This window comes from Haliotis rufescens, unplaced genomic scaffold, assembly GCF_023055435.1.
Source record: "Haliotis rufescens isolate VD_foot unplaced genomic scaffold, xgHalRufe1.0.p SCAF_46, whole genome shotgun sequence".
Classification (NCBI taxonomy): domain Eukaryota; kingdom Metazoa; phylum Mollusca; class Gastropoda; order Lepetellida; family Haliotidae; genus Haliotis; species Haliotis rufescens.
In genome coordinates, this window is record NW_025964179.1 from 2,365,864 (window position 1) to 2,390,800 (window position 24,937).

Sequence of the window (24,937 nt, forward strand, 5' to 3'; positions counted from 1 at the left end):
CACTAAACATATGCATTCAACTTTATTACCATTGCAGAATTGGAGATGGTTACATGTCCTGGTGTTAATACAAGCGACAAAATCCATTTAGATAATCATAATTTACTATCAAATATAGTAGGTACATGAAGTTTGCTATTCAAGGGAGTTATTTATCATGAATATCCAACTCAGACACAGTATGCTGACTCCGAGCCTAACAGTACTTGCTTAAGTCGACTGCTTTATGGCGGTCGCCAGGCTGGGTAACCACCACCATCTTATGACGTCAAATGGTTTGATGCGGCTGGAGATCGAACCCCTGACCTTCCACTCTAATCGCGGACGCTCTACCACCAAATCCTGCAATCGATCGAAATCTTCACGACAGTTTACGAACCGGATTTCGATTTCGTTGCGCGATTTGGATTGGACGATGCAAAATTCGTTGGTCCAGCCAAAATGAAAATAATATCAGCCTAGTTCGGCAAGGGTGGAAACTATACTTGTATGGTCAGTAAACTCTCTTGCCTCGGGAAGATGGATGTTATCAGACAATACCTGACTCCAGCCAGTGAAGATAATAACTAAACTGGTTGTCTTCCAGTGATGATCTTGCAGCATGCTGAGCGCTCTTAGCCAAAAGACGGAGGCCACCTAACTGGGTGCAAATATGAAACCGTATCCGGTTATCGTAGCGCACGCGTAGCGGCCTTAATTACGAATGTAAATTAACATGGAGATATGTCTAGACATGAACAGTTTGTTTAACAATCATGGCAAATTGCTCTGCAGGTGACAATTTTGTAGTGGGCAATTCTACTTCACACAGAAACATCAAGTTCATGTGGTGCGCTCCTTGTTGTTTTTTTCGATAGCGAGGACACACGTTTATCGTCGTGTAAAGACAGAAGGTTAGAGGCATGGGACTCACCTGGAACGATTTGGCGATGGCGTTGCAGATACCCAAGGCAAACATAACACAACACATGATGGTCGTCATGCGCATCTGTTCTTCTCGATCTTGTATTCCAAAGATCTGTGTATGAGAAAACACATTTTGTTCGTGTGGTAAATATCATTGTAACATAAGGAAGAGATTTATGGAGGTCAACCTCTTTATTATAAGGAACACAACGTTTCGGAGTATATACTAACTCCTTATGTGTATCACTTCTAAATGCCTTTCAAAGACATCATTGTAACAGTTAAAACATTTGACTCACATCTGAGGAAAAAGGAATGATCAGTTTCATTTCTTACTCGAATAAACTCTGTGATCACGAAGGCAAACGCAGGCATCAACAAACCGGCGAAAGTGGCACCGAGACTGCCAAATAGCAGGAATAACCATTCAGGAGCATTAAGGCGAAGAATCCTCCTAAAACTCACTGTGGCAACCGATTCATCTTCCTGCAAATATGTTATGGTTAGTCATTATCAACTTGAAAACATAAACCTTATAGGTGTAATATACGTGTAACATAGATGTAATATAGGTGTAATATAGATGTAATAAAGATGTACTATAGGTGTGATATACATGCAATATAGGTGTAATATAGGTGTAATATTGGTGTAACATGGGTGTAATATGCATGTAACATAGATGTAATATAGGTGTAATATAGATGTAATAAAAATGTAGTATAGGTGTGATATACATGTAATATACATGTAATATAGATATAATATTGGTGTAACATAGGTGTAATATGCATGTAACATAGATGTAATATAGGTGTAATATAGATGTAATAAAGATGTAATATAGGTGTGATATACATGTAATATTGATGTAATAAAGATGTACCATAGGTGTGATATACATGTAATATAGGAGTAATATAGATGTAATAAAGATGTAATATAGGTGTGATATACATGTGATATTCATGTAATATAGATATAATATTGGTGTAACATAGGTGTAATATACAAGTAACATAGATGTAATATAGATGTAATATAGGTGTAATGTACATGTTACATAGATGTAATATACAAGTAACATAGATGTAATATACATGTAACATAGATGTAATATAGATGTAATATAGGTTTAATATACATGAAATATACATGGAATATACATGGAATATACATGTTATGCAGGTGTCATATCTTCACGGGTTGTTTGCATGTTCATGTACATGTTGGTCACCATACCAAATAGGGGATCAATGACGCTCAGTGCATACATATGACAAATAACATTAGGAAGATAGTTTGAGAAGACCAAAGAAGACAACAAGCCTGACCACCCGATCCTCTTAGTCGCCTCCCACGACAAGCACTGTCGCCTCTTCGGCAAGAATGGGTTGCTGAAGACCTATTGAACCCCGGATCTTCACGGGTCGTGTAATATAGTGTACGTACATACATATAACAATAAACATAAGGAAAAGAGGTTTGAGAAGATTATTAGCATCATGAAAATTGTCATTTAAACATCTCTTCCTTTGAAAAAATGTGCATCATACCATTTCTGTAGTCAGTGGAAATGCATGAATGTTAACGGTCCACAACCTGACCGTTAGTGATGGCACCTCAGCAGATTCTATGTAAGGGTGTAACGTAAGGGTCAACGGATCCTGTCAAGGCAAGGGCGAGCACCCCTGGACCGAGTGTCAGCACGCCTGACCATCCGAGCTCAGTGATCGGCTCGTTCGACCATACATGTTGCTGGGGATCTATTCAAACCCAGAGCCCCTAATGGGTGACCTCGATCCCGTTTCGTGATGTCCAGGGACTGAACACGATGGTCCTGTCGCTAATATTGCTTGGTGGAGCGGTCCCGGGTGATACTGTGAGGGAGAACCATTTCGGAAATAACGTATACCTCAACTATTTCTTTATCATCTTCTTTTTCAGTGTTCTTTCTTCTGCGTCCAGAGCCAGGACGCACTTTGACATGCAGGTGGCCCTTGCCTTCAGACAACGTCCTCTCGAAGGTTGGATCCAGGATGGGGTCTTCGTCATCGCTTTCATCAGAGTCATCCACTATGTCAATATCTACCATATCTGTAACACCACTGGATCATTTTAGTGTGAGAATTTTGTTCACATGCAATAAACATGTAGGAACAGTTAATGAATTGTTTTGTTTTCAGTGCTCGATACTGATATCACCTGTTCCGACATCTTACATTGACATTGATACAGAAGGCGTCATCCATAAGTCAGTCCTGTCTTCATTTATATCGCGGGTTCCAAATGCTACAAAAAGATACGTAACTCATTATCTCCACTGGCTTTTAAACAGGCGTCAGGATTCTGACTCGACTAAGGGACGCAACGCAGCTTTTGGAATTGTGGTGCCTTGGCCACTGGTCATTCATTCCAAACCGTGACTGACCACCCTGGTATGACAAATGTCATAACGCCATTTGACCCCTGGCCATAACATAATTCAAATGTACTGACAATTTCATCGATTAAAATTCTTTACACCTTTTTTGGCAAGTCGTCTAAGGCGCGGCAATTACACCCACTCCGCGTGCCAGAAACCTATGATGGTTGTTTCGACTCCCGGATCGTCCTGATAACGTTTGTTTGTTTCTGTATTGTGTGTTGTTTAACGCCGCACTCAGCACTATTCCAGCTATATGACGGCGGTCTGTAAATAATCGAGTCTGATTCAGACAATCCATTGATTGACATCATGAACATCGATCTACGCAATTGGGATACGATGACATGCAGCAACCAAGTCAGCAAGCCTGACCACCCGATCCCGTTATTCGCCTCTTACGACAAGCATAGTCGCCTCTTACGGCAAACATGGGTTGCTGAAGACCTATTCTTCCCCGGATCATTACGGGTACCTGGTGATGTGTCTAGATTTGTCATCCCGCAACCGTGCTGGTGGATTTCACCAAAGTGGTGAAAGACTGAGATCGACATGACTTCGGGAAATTCTACTACCTGAAGCTGACAAGCGTGAATGTGAATGCATATCACGGGATGCATATCAAAGCGGCGCAGAAATACACTCACTCACTTTACACATTTACTGATACTTTTACGAACCTGCATCTGTTGACTCTTCCACCCTCGTCTGTAAACAAACGGAAGTTCAAATAACAATGTCGTCCGTTAGAGACCATGAATGTTGTTGTGAGACTCTATGGTTCTATAACTTATTTTAAAATATCTCAAACTTTCTTTCTTCAATACATGTGCATCATGACGGCCTTCTACACCCTGTCATCATGGTATAAATCTTGTTGTCAAGGAAACTCACTTGCAGCGCGACTAGCCGGGCATACAGTCCACCATCTGCTATCAATTGGTCATGAGTTCCTTGTTCAACCACGTGACCATGACTAATAGAGGCAATGACGTCAGCGTTCTTAACGGTAGACAAACGATGAGCTATGACAATTGTTGTGCGCCCTCGTTCGGCCTGATGAAAACAGATAACAAATATATATCTGATTAATACGAAATATGAATACATATATGACGTTGCGTTCAATATAGCAATAGTTTATGATATATTTGTGTAAAAAATGCAAAATAAATCACAATTACTGTTTCATGGCTAAAGTGGTAACGCCTTACACCTTCACTCGATAGCTCTGCCTCATGGCCTTAATTGTAACAGGTTGTCACCTGCCGCAGAGCGCTGTACACTACTGCTTCACTTATCTGCTCTAGAGCGTTGAACCGCCTGCCTTTACTCTCAAGGTAAGATCTCGACTGCTCTACACGACAGCACCATCATCCCGATTTGCACAAGACTCACTCGCACCTGCTCAAGAGCACTCTGCACAATGGCTTCACTCTCGTGATCCAGAGCTGATGTCGCCTCATCCAGCAGCAGGATCTTGGGGTTACGAACCAAGGCCCGGGCAATTGCTACCCGTTGTTTCTGTCCGCCAGAAAGTTGTCCCCCTTGGTCTCCGACTATTGTGTCATACCCCTGTAAATCATACATATTTGACTTCAATGAATTCTAAGACTTTTATAATTTTGAAAAGATTTATTTCACACACTTTTGCGGTCATGCTAAACTGCCAAAACAGTTTAGTTTTATTCTTCATATTGGCTTCGGTATTAATATTATACAATCCTGGCTAAACGTAACTACAGGATAAAAGAAAATATACACCTTTGTCTAACGGCTACTAAATAATAAACAAACAAGAAATGGTTATGCGATTGTTTTGTATTCGGTTCGGGTATCATAGTTGGATTTTGGACCTTCAGTTTGCAATGTTTCGGTGACTGTTTTAATTCTTGTAACGTTTTATAACTTTTGTAATCATTTGTCATATCCAGTTTTTAAGTGTATTCTTTTTTTTTGTCCGGCAGTATATGAATGTGTGATGTTTTGTCGATGTTCACCTGCGGTAGCTGCGTGATGAAGTCATGGGCGTTGGCTTCTCGGGCCGCCTTCTCTATGCCTGCCTTGTCTATGCTCAGGTTGCCATAGCGAATGTTGTCAGCAATTGTGGTAGCAAAAAGCACGGGCTCTTGACTCACGATGCCGATGTGCTGACGTAGCCATCCTATATTCAGGTCCCGGGTGTTATGGCCATCGAGCAGAATCTTGGTACACGGAAGCCAACAAGAAACATCAGTTCGATCCATTGCGATGCTTATTGTACGAAAACAAATTAAATAGTCGAAGTTTTTTTTGTATTTCAATATGTGTTAGTTTACTGTTCGATATGGTTCTAGAGTTAGAGGTTTGTTTGTTGTTTAACGCCTCACTCAGCAATATTCAAGCTATATGACGGCAGTCTGTAAATAATCAAGTCTGGGCCAGACGATCGAGTGTTTGTAATCCTGAGCATCGATCCTCGCAATTATGATACGATGACATGCATCAACCAAGTCAGCGAGCCTGGCCCCCCGATCCCGTTAGTTTCCTCTTTCGACCCGCATAGTCGCCTGTTACGGCAAGCATGGGCTGCTTAAGACTTATTCTGGCCCAGACCTTAACGGGTTTAGATTTGGAGGTACTGGTAAGGGTGTCACCTCGCCTTCCTTGGGGTCATAAAATCGTTGCAGAAGCTGTACAGTAGTGCTCTTGCCACATCCACTGGGTCCAACAAGAGCCACCACCTTTCCCTGGGGTACCTTTAGGTCAAATCCCTTGAGAATCTGCAAAGTATGGCACGAAATAAAGTCTCGCAAGCGTTTGATGACAATGTACATTTGTTATTGATCAATTTAGCACATATTAATTAAACTGAAAATTATATTAGGAACAGAAATACTCCAGCTATATGACGGCGCCACTTAATTTGTTAATCGGTGTGTTTGTTTGTTTGTTTGTTGTTTAACGCCGCACTCAGCAATATTCCAACCATATGACGGCGGCCTGGAAATAATTGAGTGTGGACCAGACAATTCAGTGATTGACATCATGAGCGTCGATCCACGCAATTGGGATACGCTGACATGCATCAACCAAGTCAGTGAGCCTGACCACCCGATCACGTTAGTCGCCTCTTACGGCAAGCATAGGTTGCTGAAGAACTATTCTACCCCGGATCGTCACGGGTTCCTTTGTAATTCAAAAGCATGTAATCTTGTGTAAATATTTATATTAATAATGTTTGACTTTGAATGTAAAGGTCAGTTCGCACCCTTACTAATATTTAGTATATGTAGATATTACATATCCATTAAACGTACCTCGTCATGGAGTAAATGAAACTGCCGATACTTACAATGAATGTATACATAGTTATAGATCAAAGGAAACAGATAACACTGCAGAACACACGGGTAATGAAAGCTGATGATCTCGCATGCTATGTTACCATAAAGAAAGCAAACAATAGCGTATGAATCATAATAATTATAATTTGCTGCTGAGATGTGACAATAAGGAAAGCTGACAATTTCATATGTTTTCCTGGTGAAATTGTACCCCAGAAAATGTTGACAATATGGTCTGTCTTCCAGGTGAAATGTAACCTAAGACAAAGTTGACAATATCGTATGATTTCCTGGTGAAATGTGACTATAAGGAAAGCTGACAATATCACTGTGATTTCCTGGTGAAATGTTGCTGTAAGGAAAGCTGACAATATCACTGTGATTTCCTGGTGACATGTAACCCACGAGAAAGCTGACAATATCGTATGACTTCCTGGTGAAATGTTGCTATAAGGAAAGCTGACAATATCACTGTGATTTCCTGGTGACATGTAACCCATGAGAAAGCTGACAATATCACTGTGATTTCCTGGTGACATGTAACCCACGAGAAAGCTGACAATATCGTATGACTTCCTGGTGAAATGTGACCATAAATAAAACTAATAATACCGTGATTGTTGACTATTAGATAAGTAACACAAAATATATTACGAACTCAGAAGACACAATGGATGTTTTGAATGACGTGAATCAATCTTCCTGGGACCCAAATTGCAATGGACTAAAGCTGTTCCATTTAACAGGTATCAGCATGAAGACTGCGACATTAAGATACCTGTGTGTCCGGCCTCGTCGGGTAGGTAAACCCTACATTCCGGAACTCTATGTCTCCCATCACTGCCTGTGGTTTAAGACCCTCGTCCGATGAACTATCAATAGTAGGCACATTGTCTATGATGCTGAAGACCTTCCCTGCGGCTCCCAAGGAGTTGGAGAAGATCTCCATGTAAGGGAAAGCCATGCCCAGAGACGTTGATCCAATCATTATGTTGATAAATATCTGTAACACATATAGATTATTTTTGCTGACATTTTCTACCTTAATTTTTTCTACATGTGTGGTAAGCTTTTCTCTTGAGGAATAGAGGTGAAGAGCTGTATTTGGAATTTCTTTCATTACCCTTCAACCATGCTATGGTGTCATCTGATGCACTTTATTATTGTAACCACTGAAATATTCTTTAGACTTGGGGCGGTTGGATATGTTGGTTTAAACAATTACTCAACCACAGTACATGAATATCAGGCTTTTGGATCGATCAAAACACGTTATCTAAACATTTAATGTTTCTAGGCACATTTTTCAAGTGAGGTGAGGGTAGAACATTTTTCTATCCTCATTTTCGTTCCACCAAGAACAGCAACTAACACAACAACGCACACACTGAACTCGGCTAGGTGATATAAAGTCAGCTGTCAAGCATCGATAACACTCTATTTGTCCAAAAAATAACAAGTCTTCTTTATAATGCTAACGCTATGATACCTACGGGGAGTATAACGCCGGGGTCCAAGCTTTCAGTCTGGAGAAGATAGACGCCATACCAAAAGCTTACAGCAAAGTCGATGAAAACGATTATCCAGAAAACACTCATCGTCAATCCAATAGCCAGGCCCTTTTTAGCTGCCATGCTTTTCGCCTCGATGAGGTTATCATCGTACCTTTGGAAGAGAGTTTAAATACTATAATTGCACTCAAGGATATCCATATGTCATCAAATTAAATATTGACGTGGTTTGTTTATGTTTATGTTTACGAAGACAGGTGAGATGTTTCATACATTTCAAAGAAGCCAAACTGACTACATTTCAAATGTAAAGACATTTAGTCAGGTTTTTTGGTTTTGTTTGTTGTTTAACACCGCACTTATCAATATCTTAGTCAGGATTAGTCGCTGTTCCTCACAATGTCCTTGTTTATTACATTTAACAGATGTAAAACTGTTTTATTGTTGTTTTTGTTTGGGGGTGGGGGGATAACAAATACGAAACAGTGGTTCTATTTGACATGCAATTTGATGCTTGGTTTGTCAACAGCATACCTGTACCCGTTGGTGTCACAAAGAGGTAAACCTTTAAGTCATCAGTGAGATTGTTGTTAGTGACAGGATATTATGTCCAATTGCGTGGATCGATGCTCAGGATGTCAATCACTGGATTGTCTGGTCCATACTCGATTATTTACAGACGGCCGTCAAAGAGCTTGAATTTTGCTCAGTGCGGCGTTAAACACTAAATAAACAAACTACAAGCATGTGTCTGGTGTACATACAAACACAATCAGAGAGAACCGCGCCACGCACCTGCTGCACTCTTTCTCCTGTCCCTGGAAAGCATGCACTGTCCGTATGGAACCAAACACCTCCTGCGCCACAGCTCCTGCCTTAGCGTACTTCTCTGATTCCTGCTTCGTAACATTCCGAGCATACTGAAATATGAAGGACATGGACGCAATGAAAGAAAGGAGAGACGGTACATATAAAGTGAAACAAACGCAAGCAAACAATACATTTACATACATTCTTGATTAACACCTGATGAACATGTCTGTCTATATTAGATTTGAATAAAAAAAAGCACTGATGTCAATCGTAGGATTATCTCGTCCAGACTCGATTATTTATACATCGCCATCATATAGCTTGAATATTGCTGGGTGCGGCGTTAAACAACAAACAAACAAAAAGACAAAGCAAAGACTTACTCCAATGATGGCTCCAGATATGAGAATAATAAAGGGGCTGAATGACAAGGCGACGAGCGCCAGCTTCCAGTACAGGACGATGGAGATAATTACAGAGGCCAGCCAGGTTGCCAGCCACTGGACAAATATCGCCAGTTTGTCTCCCATCCCGCTATGGATCTGCAGCATATCCCTGAAGATATATATATATATATATATATATATATATATATATTGAGAAAACGTGTGTTATATCTATATTGGAGAACTAGTATTTGAGTTTTGACCGTCATCGTGAAACAAGACATTGTTATGTTTAAGAATAACATTAAAATTGTTCGTATTTAAAGAATAAGACCTATTCTGAGAATTTACCAACAAGGATTGAGAAAGAAGTACTTTTCTATAAATATAAGCCTCCCGGCTATGCGGTCAACAAATCAACTGTTTCAATCAGAACTGTTTATGGGTATTTAAAGTTTCTGAGTATCGGGATCGGGTATTTTCTAAATTCATGGTGGAATAGTGAGTGGTTGAGTGGATATCGTTTAACGCCGCTTTTAGCAATATTCCAGCAAAACCACTGCGGGGGACACCAGAAATGGGCCTCACAGATTATACCCATCTGGGGGATCGACCTCGTGTCTTCGGCGTGACGAGCTTTAAGCACGAGGCTCACCACCCGTGGTGGAGTAAAATCTTTTTCAAGGATGGGGCACTGGTCGTTCGTTAGTCGTGCGAAAAACCTCTGAATCCCAGGTGCGCCCTGATTATGTTCCCAGGTTGGGCAGCACCATACCCGTGCTCGTGGTTTGAACCAAAGTGGTAACCGTTACTTCTGGCATTCTACATCAAGCTGACGCTCCGTGATATAACTGAAATAATGTTGAAAGCAGCGTTCAGCCCAGCCACTTACTATAAAGAAGAAAACTTACTCTGAGAACCTAGAACTCAACTCCCTCAACTACCCAATTCATCCAGCCACTTACTATAAAGAAAAAAACTTACTCTGAGAACCTGGTACTCAACTCCCCGCTCTTGTGAATGTCGAACCAGGGGATGTCTTGTTTCATCACAGATCGATAAAAGTGGACCCGGACCTTGTGAATCTGACGTTCAGAGGTCCATGACCACATGGCGACCCCCAGGTAACTGGTGACCAAGGCCACCACTCCAAGTACAACAAATATGATGGCGATTGATGAAGTTTGTTCAACTAAATTTGCATACGGATTTGTCACATTTAGGCCAGTCACGCTGAAAACGAGGTTCAGGAAAATATATGGTTAAATATAGTTTTTAAAGTTTATTAAACTAAAAGAAAGTTTGATGTTTTGCAATTGAAAATTTAAAAAACTGTTGTTAAATTTGACCATCTCTCATTCCAGTAATAGTTTGTAAAAAGTAATGTGAGGCTCGATACTTGTCTGTAAAAATAAATTGGTTCAATGACAAACTGGGGTTAGAAAGGAATTTGCAAGCACAAGACCCCAACCATGTTTGAAATGTAAATTTGTGTCGAAAAAAGCACATTAATTGATTTTCAAAGATAAGATATCGACGATACCCATCAGCTGTTATGTATTATGCGAAAATTATTTTTCATTTTTAAAAGTTTCAAAGCAAATAATACTTAAGAAGAATATATAATACCATATAAAAGTATTCGTCGTGTGCTGACTAAGCGCGAGTAAATTCCATTTGTTGGATATGATAATAACCAAATATATTTTCAATTGAAAATCAAATACATGATAAAATCAACTGAGAGGCATGGTTTCGTTTGCCCCTCAAATTGGTTAGTTTGTTTGTTTGTTGTTTAACGCCACACCCAGCAATATTCCAACTGTATGACGGCGGTCTGTAAAATTGACTTGGTTGAGGCTGGGACGGGTGAACCTTGAAGATCCGGGGTAGATTAGGTCTTCAGCAACCCATGCTTGCCGTACGAGGCGACAAACGGGATCGGGTGGTCAAGCTCGCTGACTTGGTTGATGCATGTCATCGATCCCAACTGCGTAGATCGATGCTCATGATGTCAGTCAATGAATTGTCTGGTCCAGACTTGATAAGTTGCAGACCGCCGTATTGCTGAGTGCGGCATTAAACAACAAACAAACAAACAAACCAAACAGCAAACTGAGAGTCACCGTCATATAGCTGGAGTATTTCTGTTCCTAATGACATTTTCAGTTTAATTAATATGTGCCAAATTGATCAATAACAAATGTACATTGTCATCAAACGCTAGCGAGACTTTATTTCATGCCCGTGATTGATTTCATGAGCTTCGATCTACGCAATTGGGATTCGATGACATGCATCAACCAAGTCAGCGAGCCTGACCACCCGATCCAATCAGTCTCCTCTTACGACAAGCATAGTCGCCTGTTACTACAAGCATGGGTTGCTGAAGACCTATATTCTAACCCGGATCTTCACGGTAAGAGGCGTCAAAAAGGTTCGGGTGGTCCGACTCAATGATTTGGTTCATTGCGTGTCACTGTACCCCGCCGACATTGATCGGAACAATAAAAAAATCAATTATTTTTATTTCAATACCTCAAGCCCACCCAGAATGTCAAACGGTCGGTCCCTTGCTATTTTTAGTTTAAGTGTAATTAAAGAATTGTCTTCAAAATGTTTGTGTTTATAGAAGTGAGTGAGTATGGTTTATCGCCGCTTTTAGTAATATTCCAGCAATATCACGGCAGGGGACACCAGAAATGGGCTTCACACACTGTACCCATGTCGGGAATCGAACCCGTATCTTCTGCGTGACGAGCGAACGCCGCCCCCCAACACTAATAACTTCACTGACTGAATTGTTAATCATCAACACAAAAAAACTGTAGACAGCAGTACGAAATCAGTTACTTTACTTCAGGGCAATACTACAAAACAAGCCCCGCCCAATCTATTGCCAGCCAATAATCCGTTAGTGGGCGTAGCCTATTATTCGTTTTATGGAAACATTTAAGCAAACGAATGTGCTTGGTAAGCCAATTAAATGTCACAAAACAAATTCCCATGTATTAATATGAATAAAATCGCACTTGTTTGAACTGGTACCGCCGACAAAGAGTGTGATGACTTGTCCGTAGAAGATGAGGTTTAACGGTAACACTGTGCCTGCTGCCATTGCCGCCAACGTTCCGATGAACATCATAATAGCGTCCTGTTTATCAGTGTAGCGGAACTGAAGAACAAATGACTTCACTGACATATGCATGCTCAAATTACAAAATTGCTACATATTCAGAGCTGTATCGTTAACATAATGAGTGAGTTAGGTTCTACGCCGTAAAGAGTGAGTGAGAGTGTATGGTTTTACGCCGCTTTTTTAGCAATATTCGAGCAATATCACTGCTGGGGACGCCCGAAATGGGCTCCACACATTGTACCCGTGCGGGCAATCGAACCCGGGTCTTCGGCGTGACGAGCGAACGCTCACACCACAAGGCTACCAGACTTTCAGAAGTATCACGGCGGTTTAGATTAGAAACCCAGGAGACACGTTGGTAGAAGTCGCTTGCCAGTTTGATGAGTGAGTGAGTGAGTGAGTTGGATTTAACGCCGCTTTTAACAGTATTCCAGTTATATCACGGCGTGTCAGCTTAATGTGGGAGGAGAGCCCGAAGTGATGCAGGTCTCAGACGTTTACCACTTCGGTGAAACCCACGAGCACGGTTATGGTGCTGACAAACCTAGAAACATAATCGGGGCGAATCGGGATTCGAACCCTTTATCATAGGTTTCTGGCGTGCCCAAGGGACACAACTCTGCACAGCGAATCGCGGCGCCTTAGACGACTGGGCCACCCGTGCCCCCGCTAGTTTGATGTAACCCACAGGCACAGATCTGTGATGGCAAACAAAGGATCACAATCAGGCGACATCTGTTATTCGAACCATCAAACCCGTATCCTGGCACGTCCACTGGACGCACAGAAGATTTTAGTGGCATGCACTCGAAGTTGTGTTGAATCTGCATCGTTGAGGTCAGAGCAACTTCAGTTTACGCTTCATTCTTTTGTCAAATCCAATTTTCATCCGTGAAGATCCGGGGCAGAATAGGTCTTCAGCAACCCATGCCTGCCATCACTGGATTGTCTGGTCCAGACTCTATTATTTACAGACCACCGTTATATAGCTGGAATATTGCTGAGCGCGGTGTGAAACAACAAACAAAGCAACCTCTTTAGGTACAACGCTGACAGATGAAGCGAAGCACCTACCTTCGATATTTGAATTGGTTGGTTGGTTTGTTGTTTAACGCGTTGTTTAATTGATATCGTGAGCATCGATCCACGCAATAAGGATCGATGACATATTGGAGATGACGTTCTACCCCTTATATCAGGAAAGAACTACTACGTTTAGGAAAGGTTCAAAGAAGCGCCGCGGTCAGCAATATTCCAGCTATAGGACAGCGATCTGTAAATAATCGACCAAACAATCCAGTGATTGATATCATGAGTATCGATAAACGCAATTAGGATACCAGGACATGCATCAACCAAGTCAACGTTAGTCGCCTCTTTCGACAAGCATAGTCGCCTTTCACGGCAAGCATGCATATGGGTTGCTGAAGACCTATTCCACTCCGGATCTTCACGGGTCTACTCTCTTTGCAGAGGATATTATTACTTATGGAAACTAGTATTATATTATATAAAATCTCCTCTCGATGGATGGATGAGTGCTGAAAGTATCCTACAGGCCACCCATGTACTCACTCATCCTTCATGTGTTAAATATACCTCTTTTACGTGTAACTTCCCCCCGATCCCGCCAGTCGCCTCAAATCACTAAAACATAGGTAACCAGGTTTGGGGTGGCACATTCAAGGTTCGAAATCACTATTACCTAGAATCATTCGCTTATTCTAATACATATATTATCAGTTCAAAACTCTCCTATCTGCAGCTATAGGATCTGCAAGCATTCCTTCATTGATAACAAATATACTAATGTCAGGAAACAAACATCTACTCACCAACTGAAAATAGGATATTTTCTTATCCTCATCACCGTCCTTTGATTTGTCATCTTTGGAAGTCAGTTTCCCATCGGACGCTGTGGTGTCCTCTATTTGCAGAGTTCCATTACCAGGCGCTGCCTTGTCAGTTTCACTCGAGCTAATGTTTATAGCAGCGTCGCCGTTTGACGTGTTGCCGTTGTGTTTCAGTGAGAGTTGTGGTTCTTGGGACTTAGGTTCGACCGGCATTTTGTTCACTGTGGATCACGTCGTCGCTAAATGCCAGATGTGTTATACCTTTTATTCAAACTTGTGTTGTTAGTAATACATTTCCGTTTGATAATCACAAAACTTTGTTGATTCCACTGTTTGAAGCCTGCAAATATAAATGCATGAGCAATAACGATTTAAACTAACATTGTCAGAATCGACACGCTCATGTTCGCTCTAAATAATATCATTATCACTGGAACGTTCGGGAAAGTGAGCTATAGTCGTTCAATAAACGAAAACGGAGATCAAAGCAATAGACGCACGCGAAACATAATGACGTCACCAAATTCGGGCATGACAGTCGATCATTCGTCACCACTCGCCTCTTTCCGTAACCTGCAAGAAGACTCGTCCCCCTACCGATGAATGTTATGTGCGAAAATACGACAAACCAATCAGAACGCGCGTATGATTTCAAGTTCTTCGTCAAAGAATCCCTCAGAAATAATTTTTGATTTTACATATGTCTTGCATCTAAAAATATACCCAAGGCACAGTCAAATGTGTTCAATCATACTGTATAATTCCGCATGTCCAGATGTGCTTTAAATTGCATCTGAAATATATATAATATATGGGGAAATATATGTGAACCATAACGCGACGAGTTGACAATTATTTTAGGTATGCCCGTTTGCGCTAAGACGGAACACGGTCGCAAAAATGGCCATGAGAGGGGCACGAGTCGCTATTCGGCTTGTCCCGGAATAACACGAGTTGGTCACGAATGGACAGTCGATGTCGAGCAAAGGAGGCAAAGACATGCTCATTAAACAATAACAGTATTTCAACTAAAAGTGATTACAAAGTTTGAAACTGTGAGGTACGTAGATCCTTAGGAAGCTGATTATGACGAATTGCAAGAAAATATGGATTTGATGCAAAACCAAGTCGAACGCAAACTACTTCCGGTTTAGCGAAACCACAAATATAAGTAACATACGAAAGTATCCACACAAAACAGAAGTATGTGAAATGTCTTAAAGATACCATTAACTATATACATTTCATCTGAAAATGCACACATTCATGCCATTATGTATGTTTGCTGTACGATATCTATGTCGTAAACTAGCTAGTTAGATGCACTGATGTTATAAGAAACAAAGTATGCACGTCCCATGTGTGGAATAATAAAATATAGTCATTGCCATGACCTATTATAGCTGAAGCACGAGGATCATTTATACATCCGTGGTTGTCTTCCGTCTTGAGACATGAAGTTTATGTACTGTCGGCTCCTTGGATAAATAAAAGCGATAAAACATATTTATATTTATTTATATTTATATTCATACTCCGCTAACAGGAGAGTCGATTGTACGTTTCCGACTACGTCATGAGCATGTGTTCATGAATCACTGTCACATAGTGATGATGCATGTCTTCGCACCAAAGCATACGATTTACAGTACAAATATATGTGCCTGCACTTGTCCGGGCTAATGTCACAGTGTCAGTGAGATACCATGCCGCAGTTGATCATGGATACCCTTCAAACACAGTATCCTGACTCCGAGCCGACTAGTCCTTCTTTTATTCCCCCATAATAATGAACTTGATAAGCATACACGCCCATTTCACGCTCACCCGAAAATTGATATTTACTACAAAAAAAAACAGACACACTGTGACGAAACTTGCAGAAGACCATCATGGGCATCCCAGTCGACGTTTGGAGAGCCAGGATCCGAAGATTTGTGCCCCCGAAAGGTGTGAGACAGATCGGAACTGTGTTACCCTACGACCCGACTTGTGAGTGGACACCGACCATGGACACAGCTTACAGGATTCTACTATGTGGATCGCTAATTCTCACAGTAGCATGTGCTGGATCGTTCTTAGGATGTTTTGTGCATAATTTGGAGTTTTCATGGATTCCACCAGCGTCTTTGTGTCCGAAAGGAATCTTGTGCGATCAATCCTCATGTGTGACGTCACCATTGTTTACATGGCGAATTCAGGCGACACTCGACTTGTATACCGTCCCAGGTATGACTATCTTCCCATCAGTGATTCACCTAGCCGGAGACGTCGAATTGAACCCAGGTCCAGCTGGTAAGGAATTAGAGGATATGAAATCGGCTATCATGAGACAAATAAAGGAATCAGAGGAAAGGCTGTCAAAAGATATACACTCGATGAAGAAGGATATAGAATATCTGATGTCGAAAGTAACAGATCTGAAGAAAGAGGTCAAGAACAGTGCAGCGGAACAAGAGATTTTACGACTGGACATCGATACACTCGTAGAAAGAACTGATCGTTTGGAGGATTATGTTGGTGTTCTTGAATCTCGTGTCGAGGACCAGGAGCGAAGAGGTCGACGTAACAACGTGGTGTTGTACGGAGTACCTGAGGTCGAGGGACACAAGGAAACCTACACAGAAAGTAAGAACAAGGTGCTGGAAATCTTGAACGAAGCAAGGAGAACAAAGGGTCTGACTCCGCTTGTGCTGAGACATTGAGAGGGCCCACCGTATTTCCTAAAAAAACTCCAATGAAACCAGGCCTATAATCGTGCGCATGTGCCACTGGGAAGACAAGTGGCACTCAGTGAAACTTAGGAGTGTACTGAAACAGAATGGGATAGGAATCGCCAATGACCTGTCAAACCAACAGAGACAGGAACTGTACAAGCTTCGTAGTGAGAACCCTAACACTAGATACTACTACAAAGGGAATAAGCTCGTCGAGGAACCTAAGGAGGACAGTGTACAGAATTCACAGGATAATATCACCCAGCAGGACAAACCTCCCAGGCGACAGCTTAGATCCTACTCTCACGCTGCCTCTGGGGGACAGTCGAGCTAGGGGTGTGGTCAGGGCCGAGTAAGAGACAATGTACATACTTCTAGTGATTGTAGGACGCTTCATCAAGAATCTGTGGACCTATTTGACAATCAACCTGTAAGTAAGGAAAATCTTGTGAAATTTATATTTTGGAATATTTCTGGAATATGGAGTAAATTAAGTGACTCTGACTTCTGTAGCTATGTACAAAACTTTGACATCATTGGAATTACAGAAACATGGTGTAAGGATCTCAATTTAGGTAATGTTTTTTCAAAATTATGAAATCATTAACAAAGAGGCAGATAAATTATCATCTTATGGCAGACTTTCTGGTGGCATTTTAGTTATGGCTAGGAAAGAATTGTCTAAATATGTAAAATGGACAAAAATTTCTGAAAATGCAATTTTCCTACTATTTGACAAACAACTTTTTGGAACAGAATTAGATTTGCTTTATGCTTGTGTGTACATACACCCAGAGAGTTCCTCGTGGTATGATAAGTTCAGTTCTAATTGCACAAATGGTGTCACTCTTTTTCAAGAGAAACTACTTACAATATTATCAGAATTTGATGATGTACATGTATTATGTGGTGGTGATTTCAATGCCAGAACTGGAACTAAATCTGACTTTGTTGAAGATGACATAATAGAGTATACTGAAAACCATAATTACTTCATGTCTGATCTTATATCGGATTACTTCAATCTTGAACGCTTTTCTCTAGATAGAGTTTTAAACAGCTTTGGAAAATGTTTAACTGATTTATGTTCAGTTCTGAATATTCATATCATGAATGGAAGATGTGGTAGAGATAAAAATGTCGGTGACTTTACTTTTATTGGTGTAAATGGTACCAGTGTAATTGACTATATTATAGCCTCTTCTCCATTATTTGACAATGTTGCAGACTTTGGTGTAGAATCTCGCTCAGATTCAGTTCACCTTCCAGTTACTATGACATTAAGAGTACATGAAACACACCAACCCCCAAAACAAAGGAATGATCAGGCTACTAAATCTTTCAAGTTTGTCTGGGATATTGACAAATCACAAAATTTTAGAGATCAACTCTTTTCTGACCAAGTTCAAGATTTACTTGATAAATCAGTAAACACAGCATTGTCCAATATTGATGTAAGTATTAATTACTTAGTGGATGCCTTGAAATTAGCGGGCTCAGACATGCAAAAAAAGGTTAGAAATCCAAAGCTTAATCAATTGTGTAAATGGTATGATGCAGAATGTGAGGGTCTTAAAAAGAAAAGATGTAGGGCACTCAATAAATTCAGGAGATGTAAAGATAAGGACTCACTTAGAGAATATCATAACATAAGAAACAAATATATAGCTGTGTGCAAAGAAAAGAAACAAGAATATTTACATGATAAGCAACAATCCTTAGAAAATAACATTCATGACTCTAAACTATTTTGGTCAGAACTGAAAAGTCTAAGCAAACATCAAAAGGCAAATAATATCAACATTAAGGATTGGTACATCTACTTTAAAGAATTATTTACTTTCACAGATACTGATCAGAGCCCTGAAAATCAGTTCCAGGAGTCACAAGATAATATTCAGACTCAAACAGATACTGGTTTGCAAATGATATACTGGATTCCCCTATTACCAGAGATGGGATTTTAGAGAGTTTTCACAATCTTAAATGCAACAAATCACCAGGAATGGATCAGATTATTCCCGAGTTTTTTAAACATTCCTCAGATATCATTGTACCTTACCTTGAACTTATATTTAATGTTATATTAGAAAATGGAACATTTCCAGATGCATGGTCAATAGGGATAATTGTGCCAATACATAAACAAGGTGATCTAAATAATATAAACAATTACAGAGGTATTTCACTGCTAAGTATATTTGGTAAACTATTCACAAACAATAGTTTTAATAAATAAAAGGTTAGTGTTTTGGGCAGACACCCTCAACAAAATCAATGAAGAACAAGCTGGATTTAGAGAGGGCTATTCAACTATTGACAACATTTTTATCCTTCAAGTTTTAGTAAACAAATACCTCAGTGTCAAGGGTGGGAAACTTTATGTGCTCTTCGTTGACTTTGCCAAGGCATTTGACTCAGTGCAGAGACATAAACTATGGAACCTTTTAAGATCACATGGCCTCAGCTTTAAGATGAACAAACTATTGGGTAGCATTTACGAGAATATTAAGGTGTGTGTGCGAAACAATAATGAGATTTCAGAAACATTTATTAGTCAGTTAGGAGTAAGACAAGGATGCATCTTAAGCCCATTTCTCTTTACTTTTTTCATAAATGAACTGGCTGTACAAATAAATACCAACTGTAATTATGGTGTTCGGCTCCATCCAGATATTACACAGATATTTTTACTTTTATTTGCAGATGATATTGCTCTCTTTTCATCAACAATCAAAGGACTGCAGTGTCAAATTAATGAACTTGAAAGTTACTGCAATAAATGGAAGCTAACAGTAAACATGAGTAAAACAAAAGTTTTGGTATTTAAGAATGGAGGTCATTCAGCAAGTAAAGAATATTGGTCCTTTAAAGGACAAAAAATAGAAACTACAGGATTTTATAAATATCTTGGTGTTTAATTACTTCAGTAGAAACTTGTCATGGCATAAACATTTGTATCAAGCTGCTTTACAAGCAAGAAAGGTCTTTGTAAGTATCAATAAGAGTTTGAAAGTTTTAGAAACCATTTCTCATCAATCTTTTTTTAAAATATTTGATATAAAGATACTCCCCATTTTGTTGTATGGGGCAGAAGTCTGGGGTTTACAGCACTTTGATGCCATAGAAAAGATTCATTTATATGTTTGCAAAAAGTATTTAGGTGTTAAAATAAACACTTCCAGCTTGGTGGTGTATGGAGAATGTGGAAGATTCCCTCTCTATGTATATTCAAATATAAAAGTTATTAAATACTGGCTGAGACTTATTGACATGCCCTCATATAGATTGCCAAAAAAGTGTTATAATATGATGATAGTTTATGATAATAATGGGAAAAGAAACTGGGTTACAGATGTTAGAGAATTACTTTTCAGTTGTGGCTTTGGTGATATTTGGCAAAACCAAAATGTGTATTCCAAAACAATGTTTATACTTTCATTAACCCAGAGATTAAAGGATATTTATTTACAATCTTGGACTGCATATGCATCATTGACTCTAACAAACAAGTGCTTTTATTACAAAATGTTTAAATCAGAAATAATTATGGAAGATTATTTATCAAAAGTTAATGTTAAAAACATTTCGAACGGCTCTTTCACGTTTTAGATGTTCTTCTCACGACCTTTTAATAGAAACAGGGCGCTATGTAAACATTCCTCGTGAAGAAAGAAAGAATCTGTAATCTATGTAGTTTAAACTCAGTAGAAGATGAATTTCATTTCTTACTTGTATGTCCAGTGTATTTACACCTAAGAGAAGAATACCTGCAAGCTTATTATTACAGGTACCCTAATATTATTAAATTTGTTACACTGCTGTCAAACGCAAAAAGAAGTATCTTACAAAATGTTTCCATGTACATATATTATGCCTCTTTATACCGACAGAACCTTATGAAAGAATAATCTTAGCTGCTTGGTATTAGGAAACTATTGTGTATATACATTAAGTACATATTTTTAGATATTTGCCATCTGAATAAACTACAAACAAAAGAGTTAGAAATGGTATTAAACTATAAGGCTGTCACATGATATTGTGGGACATGATATTACAAATGGTTTAGTATAGTTATATGTATATGAAATGATATGATGTGACATGACATGATGTGATATGATATGATAAGTGTTGTGGTGTAATATGATACATGAGAGGATATGATGCAATATGTTATGTGTATTATAGAAATTGTGTATTATAGAAATACTGTTTTTTAGTGTACATATTATATGGCTTGCGGTCTTCCAGTGTTGAATAAATATTGATTGATTGATATGATATAAATTGGCATGGAATGACATGGCATTATATGGTATGATATGATAGGATATGATGGGACAAGCTATGAAATTGCTAATGTGTTGTGTGATATGACATGTTGAAATGTGATATAATATAGGTGTGATATATGGTACGATGGTATGTATGGTATGTTATGATATGATAATGGTATATGAAATAATACTATATAGTATGATCTTATAGTAATGATACAATATGATATGATGTTATAGAATATTTGTATGATATAACAAGTTGTGACATGTTAAAATAGAAATTATGAAATTACAGGGTATGGTATTGTACTGTATGTGTGAAATTATGTGACTGTGTTGATATGCGATGTGGAATGACGTGAGGTGATTTGGTGAGATATGTACATAAATTGTATAAAATTGTATATTCTTCAAATTGTACTATAGGCCTGTGGCCTCTTCAGTACGTGAAATAAAGATTGATATTTTTATTCCCCCAATGCCAAAAGCACGCAAGAGCTGTTGCAGTGTTGTGTATATGTGTGCTTCCTACATTTTACACATTTGTATATATTGTATTGAAATGATGTATTAACATTTAACTGTGTTGTTTTAAATTTAGTAGGTGAAATGGGGTTGAACGCCGCGTCCAAGATTATTGCACGTATATAGCGACGTGCATGCACGTGTGTCTGTGTGTGTCTGTGGCAACTAGTACTAGTCCGGACTGATGCCGGTTTAAAGTGCTAGCTCACAGAGATAACATGCCGCAGTTTAACATGATTACCCCACTCAGACACAGTATACTGACTCCGAGCCGACCAGTCCTTGTTTTAGCCGAGCGCCAGACAGGGTATCAACAAGTACCATCTTTTAACGTATTTTGATATGACGCGGCCAGGGATCGAACCTCGAACCTTCCGCTCTCCGGGCGGACGCTCTACCACTAGACCACGAGGCGTCCATTAAATTTAATAAACTTTACAGTTTCAGCAGAATATTAACTTCACACCTGTGTTGAGTTTTCTTTAATTCAACTCTTATGATTGGGCGCCATATAGACATTTTCAGTAACTCCAGTGTGTTTTTTCTTTGTTCAAATCAGCTTACTCCTGATTAGCCATGTTCATAATGCTAACCTAGCATTTCACCAGCGCACCAGTTGACCCGTGAGGATCGAATAGGTAGAATAGGTCTTCAGCAACCCATGCTTGCCGTAAAAGGCGACAAGGCTTGTCGTAAGGGGCGACTAACGGGATCCGGTGGTCAGGCTCGCTGACTTGGTTGATGCATGTTAGCGTATCCCAACTGCATGGATCGATGCTCAAGATGTCAATCACTGAATTGTCTGATCCAGACTCTATTATTTACAGACCGCCGTTATATAGCTGGAATATGGCTGAGTGCGGCGTTAAACAACAAACAAACGAACAAATAAAAGCGCACCAGAAACTACAATTTGAGTAACCACAACCGTCCTTTGCTTTGTGTTTATGTTGATGGGGTAGCTTTGCGGTTCAAGTCACAAAAGACCCGGGTTCGATTCCCCACATGGGTACAATGCGTGAAGACATTTCTGCTGTCCCCAGCCTTGATATTGCTGGAATATTGCTAAAAGCACCGTAAAGCCATACTTACTCACTCACTCACACGTGATCCGGCGTTAAACCCAACTCACTCACTCACACATGCAGGGAGTGAGTGAGTGAGTTGGGTTTAACGCCGCTTTTAACAGTATTCCGAAGTGATGCAGGTCTCAGACGTTTACCACTTTGGTGAAACCCACGAGCACGGTTATGGTGCTGACAAACCTCGAAACATAATCGTGGAGAACCGGGATTCGAACCCACAATCATAGGTTTCTGGCGTGCCCAAGGAACCACTAACCCTTACAATTGCGGTCACCATAGTCATAATCAGATCAGCCCTTTGTGAATTCAGTTCGTCCCCCAGTTTCCCCCAAAGGGGCGTTTGTTCTGACTTCTGGGCAGACGCTTTATACACTCGACCACGGAGCCGCTGATAGATAATACATGATTCCTTGGAACATGCTGGTTAGACGCCACACTAGCCCCTTAGTCCTGTACTAACGAAACTCTAGAGGCACTAACGTACTGTCGGAAATGGTAGAAAACTGATTTTTGCCTGTTTAAAAAGGATATAATTTTTCATATACTGTTGTTTTTGAAATATCGAGTAACTACCGATCGCCCTAGCTGTGGTTTGAAGTATTTCAGTCACAAGAAGTCCTATCGGCAAGTTTACACGAGACAAATTCGAACGAAAACAGGAAGTTCACATTTATTCTTAGTCCAATGATAGCAGTCTGAAATGGACTATAGAAATATGCGCACGTGACTCCGTTATGATGATGATAATGTAGTCTTCATAAAACATCTAATCCACACAAAAAAATCATTTTGAGAAAATTCTAGATGTGCATCTTCTAAAATGACAAAAAGACGCTGCGTTTGTTTTGTTGACATTGCTCCCATGATGCATGTCACATTACACTTGCATAGCCATAACCATGGTACACGATATGGAGTCTGTCCTGGGAAATGTTTACAAGTTCTTTACACTTTAGAGAGATAGAGGGAAACCATTTATTAATTTAGATAGGGTGAATTACCGAACTGCCCAAGCTATGGGGTTATCAATTCATACCATCAAGTCTACGGTATGATAAGAAAAAAAAACAGGTATAGGGATGGTCTCAAAAACAAAACTGGGACGTAAAAGGATACAGGGTAATAGGGCGTATTGTGTAAAGCTTTATGAGCAGCAGGTAAACCTAACCTGAAGTAGAATGTGGGAGGAGTTTAAGATACAATTAATGTTTCCCGGACTGCACTAACCATTGCTCTCCAAGAGATGGGATTTCGATACACTGCGGGTGGCGATGACCGAGCACTTTTCAGGGGAGTGAGTGAGTATGAATTTACGCCGCTTTTAGCAATATTCCAGCAATATCACGGCGGGGGACACCAGAAATGGGCTTCACACATTGTACCCATGTCGGGAATCGAACCCGGGTCTTCGGCGTGACGAGCGAACGCTTTAACCACTAGGCTACCCGACCGCCCCTTTTCAGGGAAAATATTCCATCCTGTCCATGAGGTTACATTATCTCCCAACCATTCATAACTAGATTATTTACCTTGATGAATCATTCCCCTGACTACATGTAGCTATCTGCAGATGGACAAAAAGCGCCAATGGTACCATGGGGTGAAGGTAATCGTGTCCTTGTTTTGCACGCTGCAACCCATGATATGGGTCTTATTGATGCTTGTGTGCTAGTTTTCGAGGCGAAAAAGAAAACTCGTGATTTTAGGAAGTGATGTGTTCATAGACTGGTTGGAACTTCAGCTATTGCCCATTTAACAACGTCAGTGTCATTGTCATGGGTATCGCCAGTTAATATAACGTCCGGGAATCAGATACCAAATCACGAGTAGTCTGAAAGCGACGATACAGATTCATATACGTCATCAGCAGAGATAAATGCTACCTCAAGAAACCATCTGTAGAACAACAAATACGTCTGGATTCCAAAACCGTAACCTTCCAATACTCATCCCGTTTCATAGCTC

The 24,937-nt window shown here is 40.0% G+C and overlaps 1 protein-coding gene across 1 annotated transcript in view; it reads right to left on the reverse strand.

Annotated features, from left to right (window-relative positions):
- The window catches only part of LOC124141603 (ATP-dependent translocase ABCB1-like), a 38,697-nt gene that overhangs the window by 8,899 nt on the left and 4,861 nt on the right, over positions 1 to 24,937 (reverse strand). Inside the window, exons 2-16 of the mRNA XM_046509631.2 lie at positions 14,342 to 14,699; positions 12,400 to 12,542; positions 10,352 to 10,600; positions 9,365 to 9,536; positions 8,964 to 9,088; positions 8,151 to 8,322; positions 7,436 to 7,660; positions 5,968 to 6,093; positions 5,332 to 5,535; positions 4,736 to 4,906; positions 4,226 to 4,387; positions 4,012 to 4,039; positions 2,822 to 3,003; positions 1,243 to 1,392; positions 914 to 1,018 (exon numbers count right to left, since the gene is read on the reverse strand). Coding sequence (XP_046365587.2) covers positions 914 to 1,018; positions 1,243 to 1,392; positions 2,822 to 3,003; positions 4,012 to 4,039; positions 4,226 to 4,387; positions 4,736 to 4,906; positions 5,332 to 5,535; positions 5,968 to 6,093; positions 7,436 to 7,660; positions 8,151 to 8,322; positions 8,964 to 9,088; positions 9,365 to 9,536; positions 10,352 to 10,600; positions 12,400 to 12,542; positions 14,342 to 14,572 — 2,445 coding nt within the window. The 5' untranslated portion in view covers positions 14,573 to 14,699. The remainder of the gene's footprint in view (positions 1 to 913; positions 1,019 to 1,242; positions 1,393 to 2,821; positions 3,004 to 4,011; positions 4,040 to 4,225; positions 4,388 to 4,735; positions 4,907 to 5,331; positions 5,536 to 5,967; positions 6,094 to 7,435; positions 7,661 to 8,150; positions 8,323 to 8,963; positions 9,089 to 9,364; positions 9,537 to 10,351; positions 10,601 to 12,399; positions 12,543 to 14,341; positions 14,700 to 24,937) is intronic.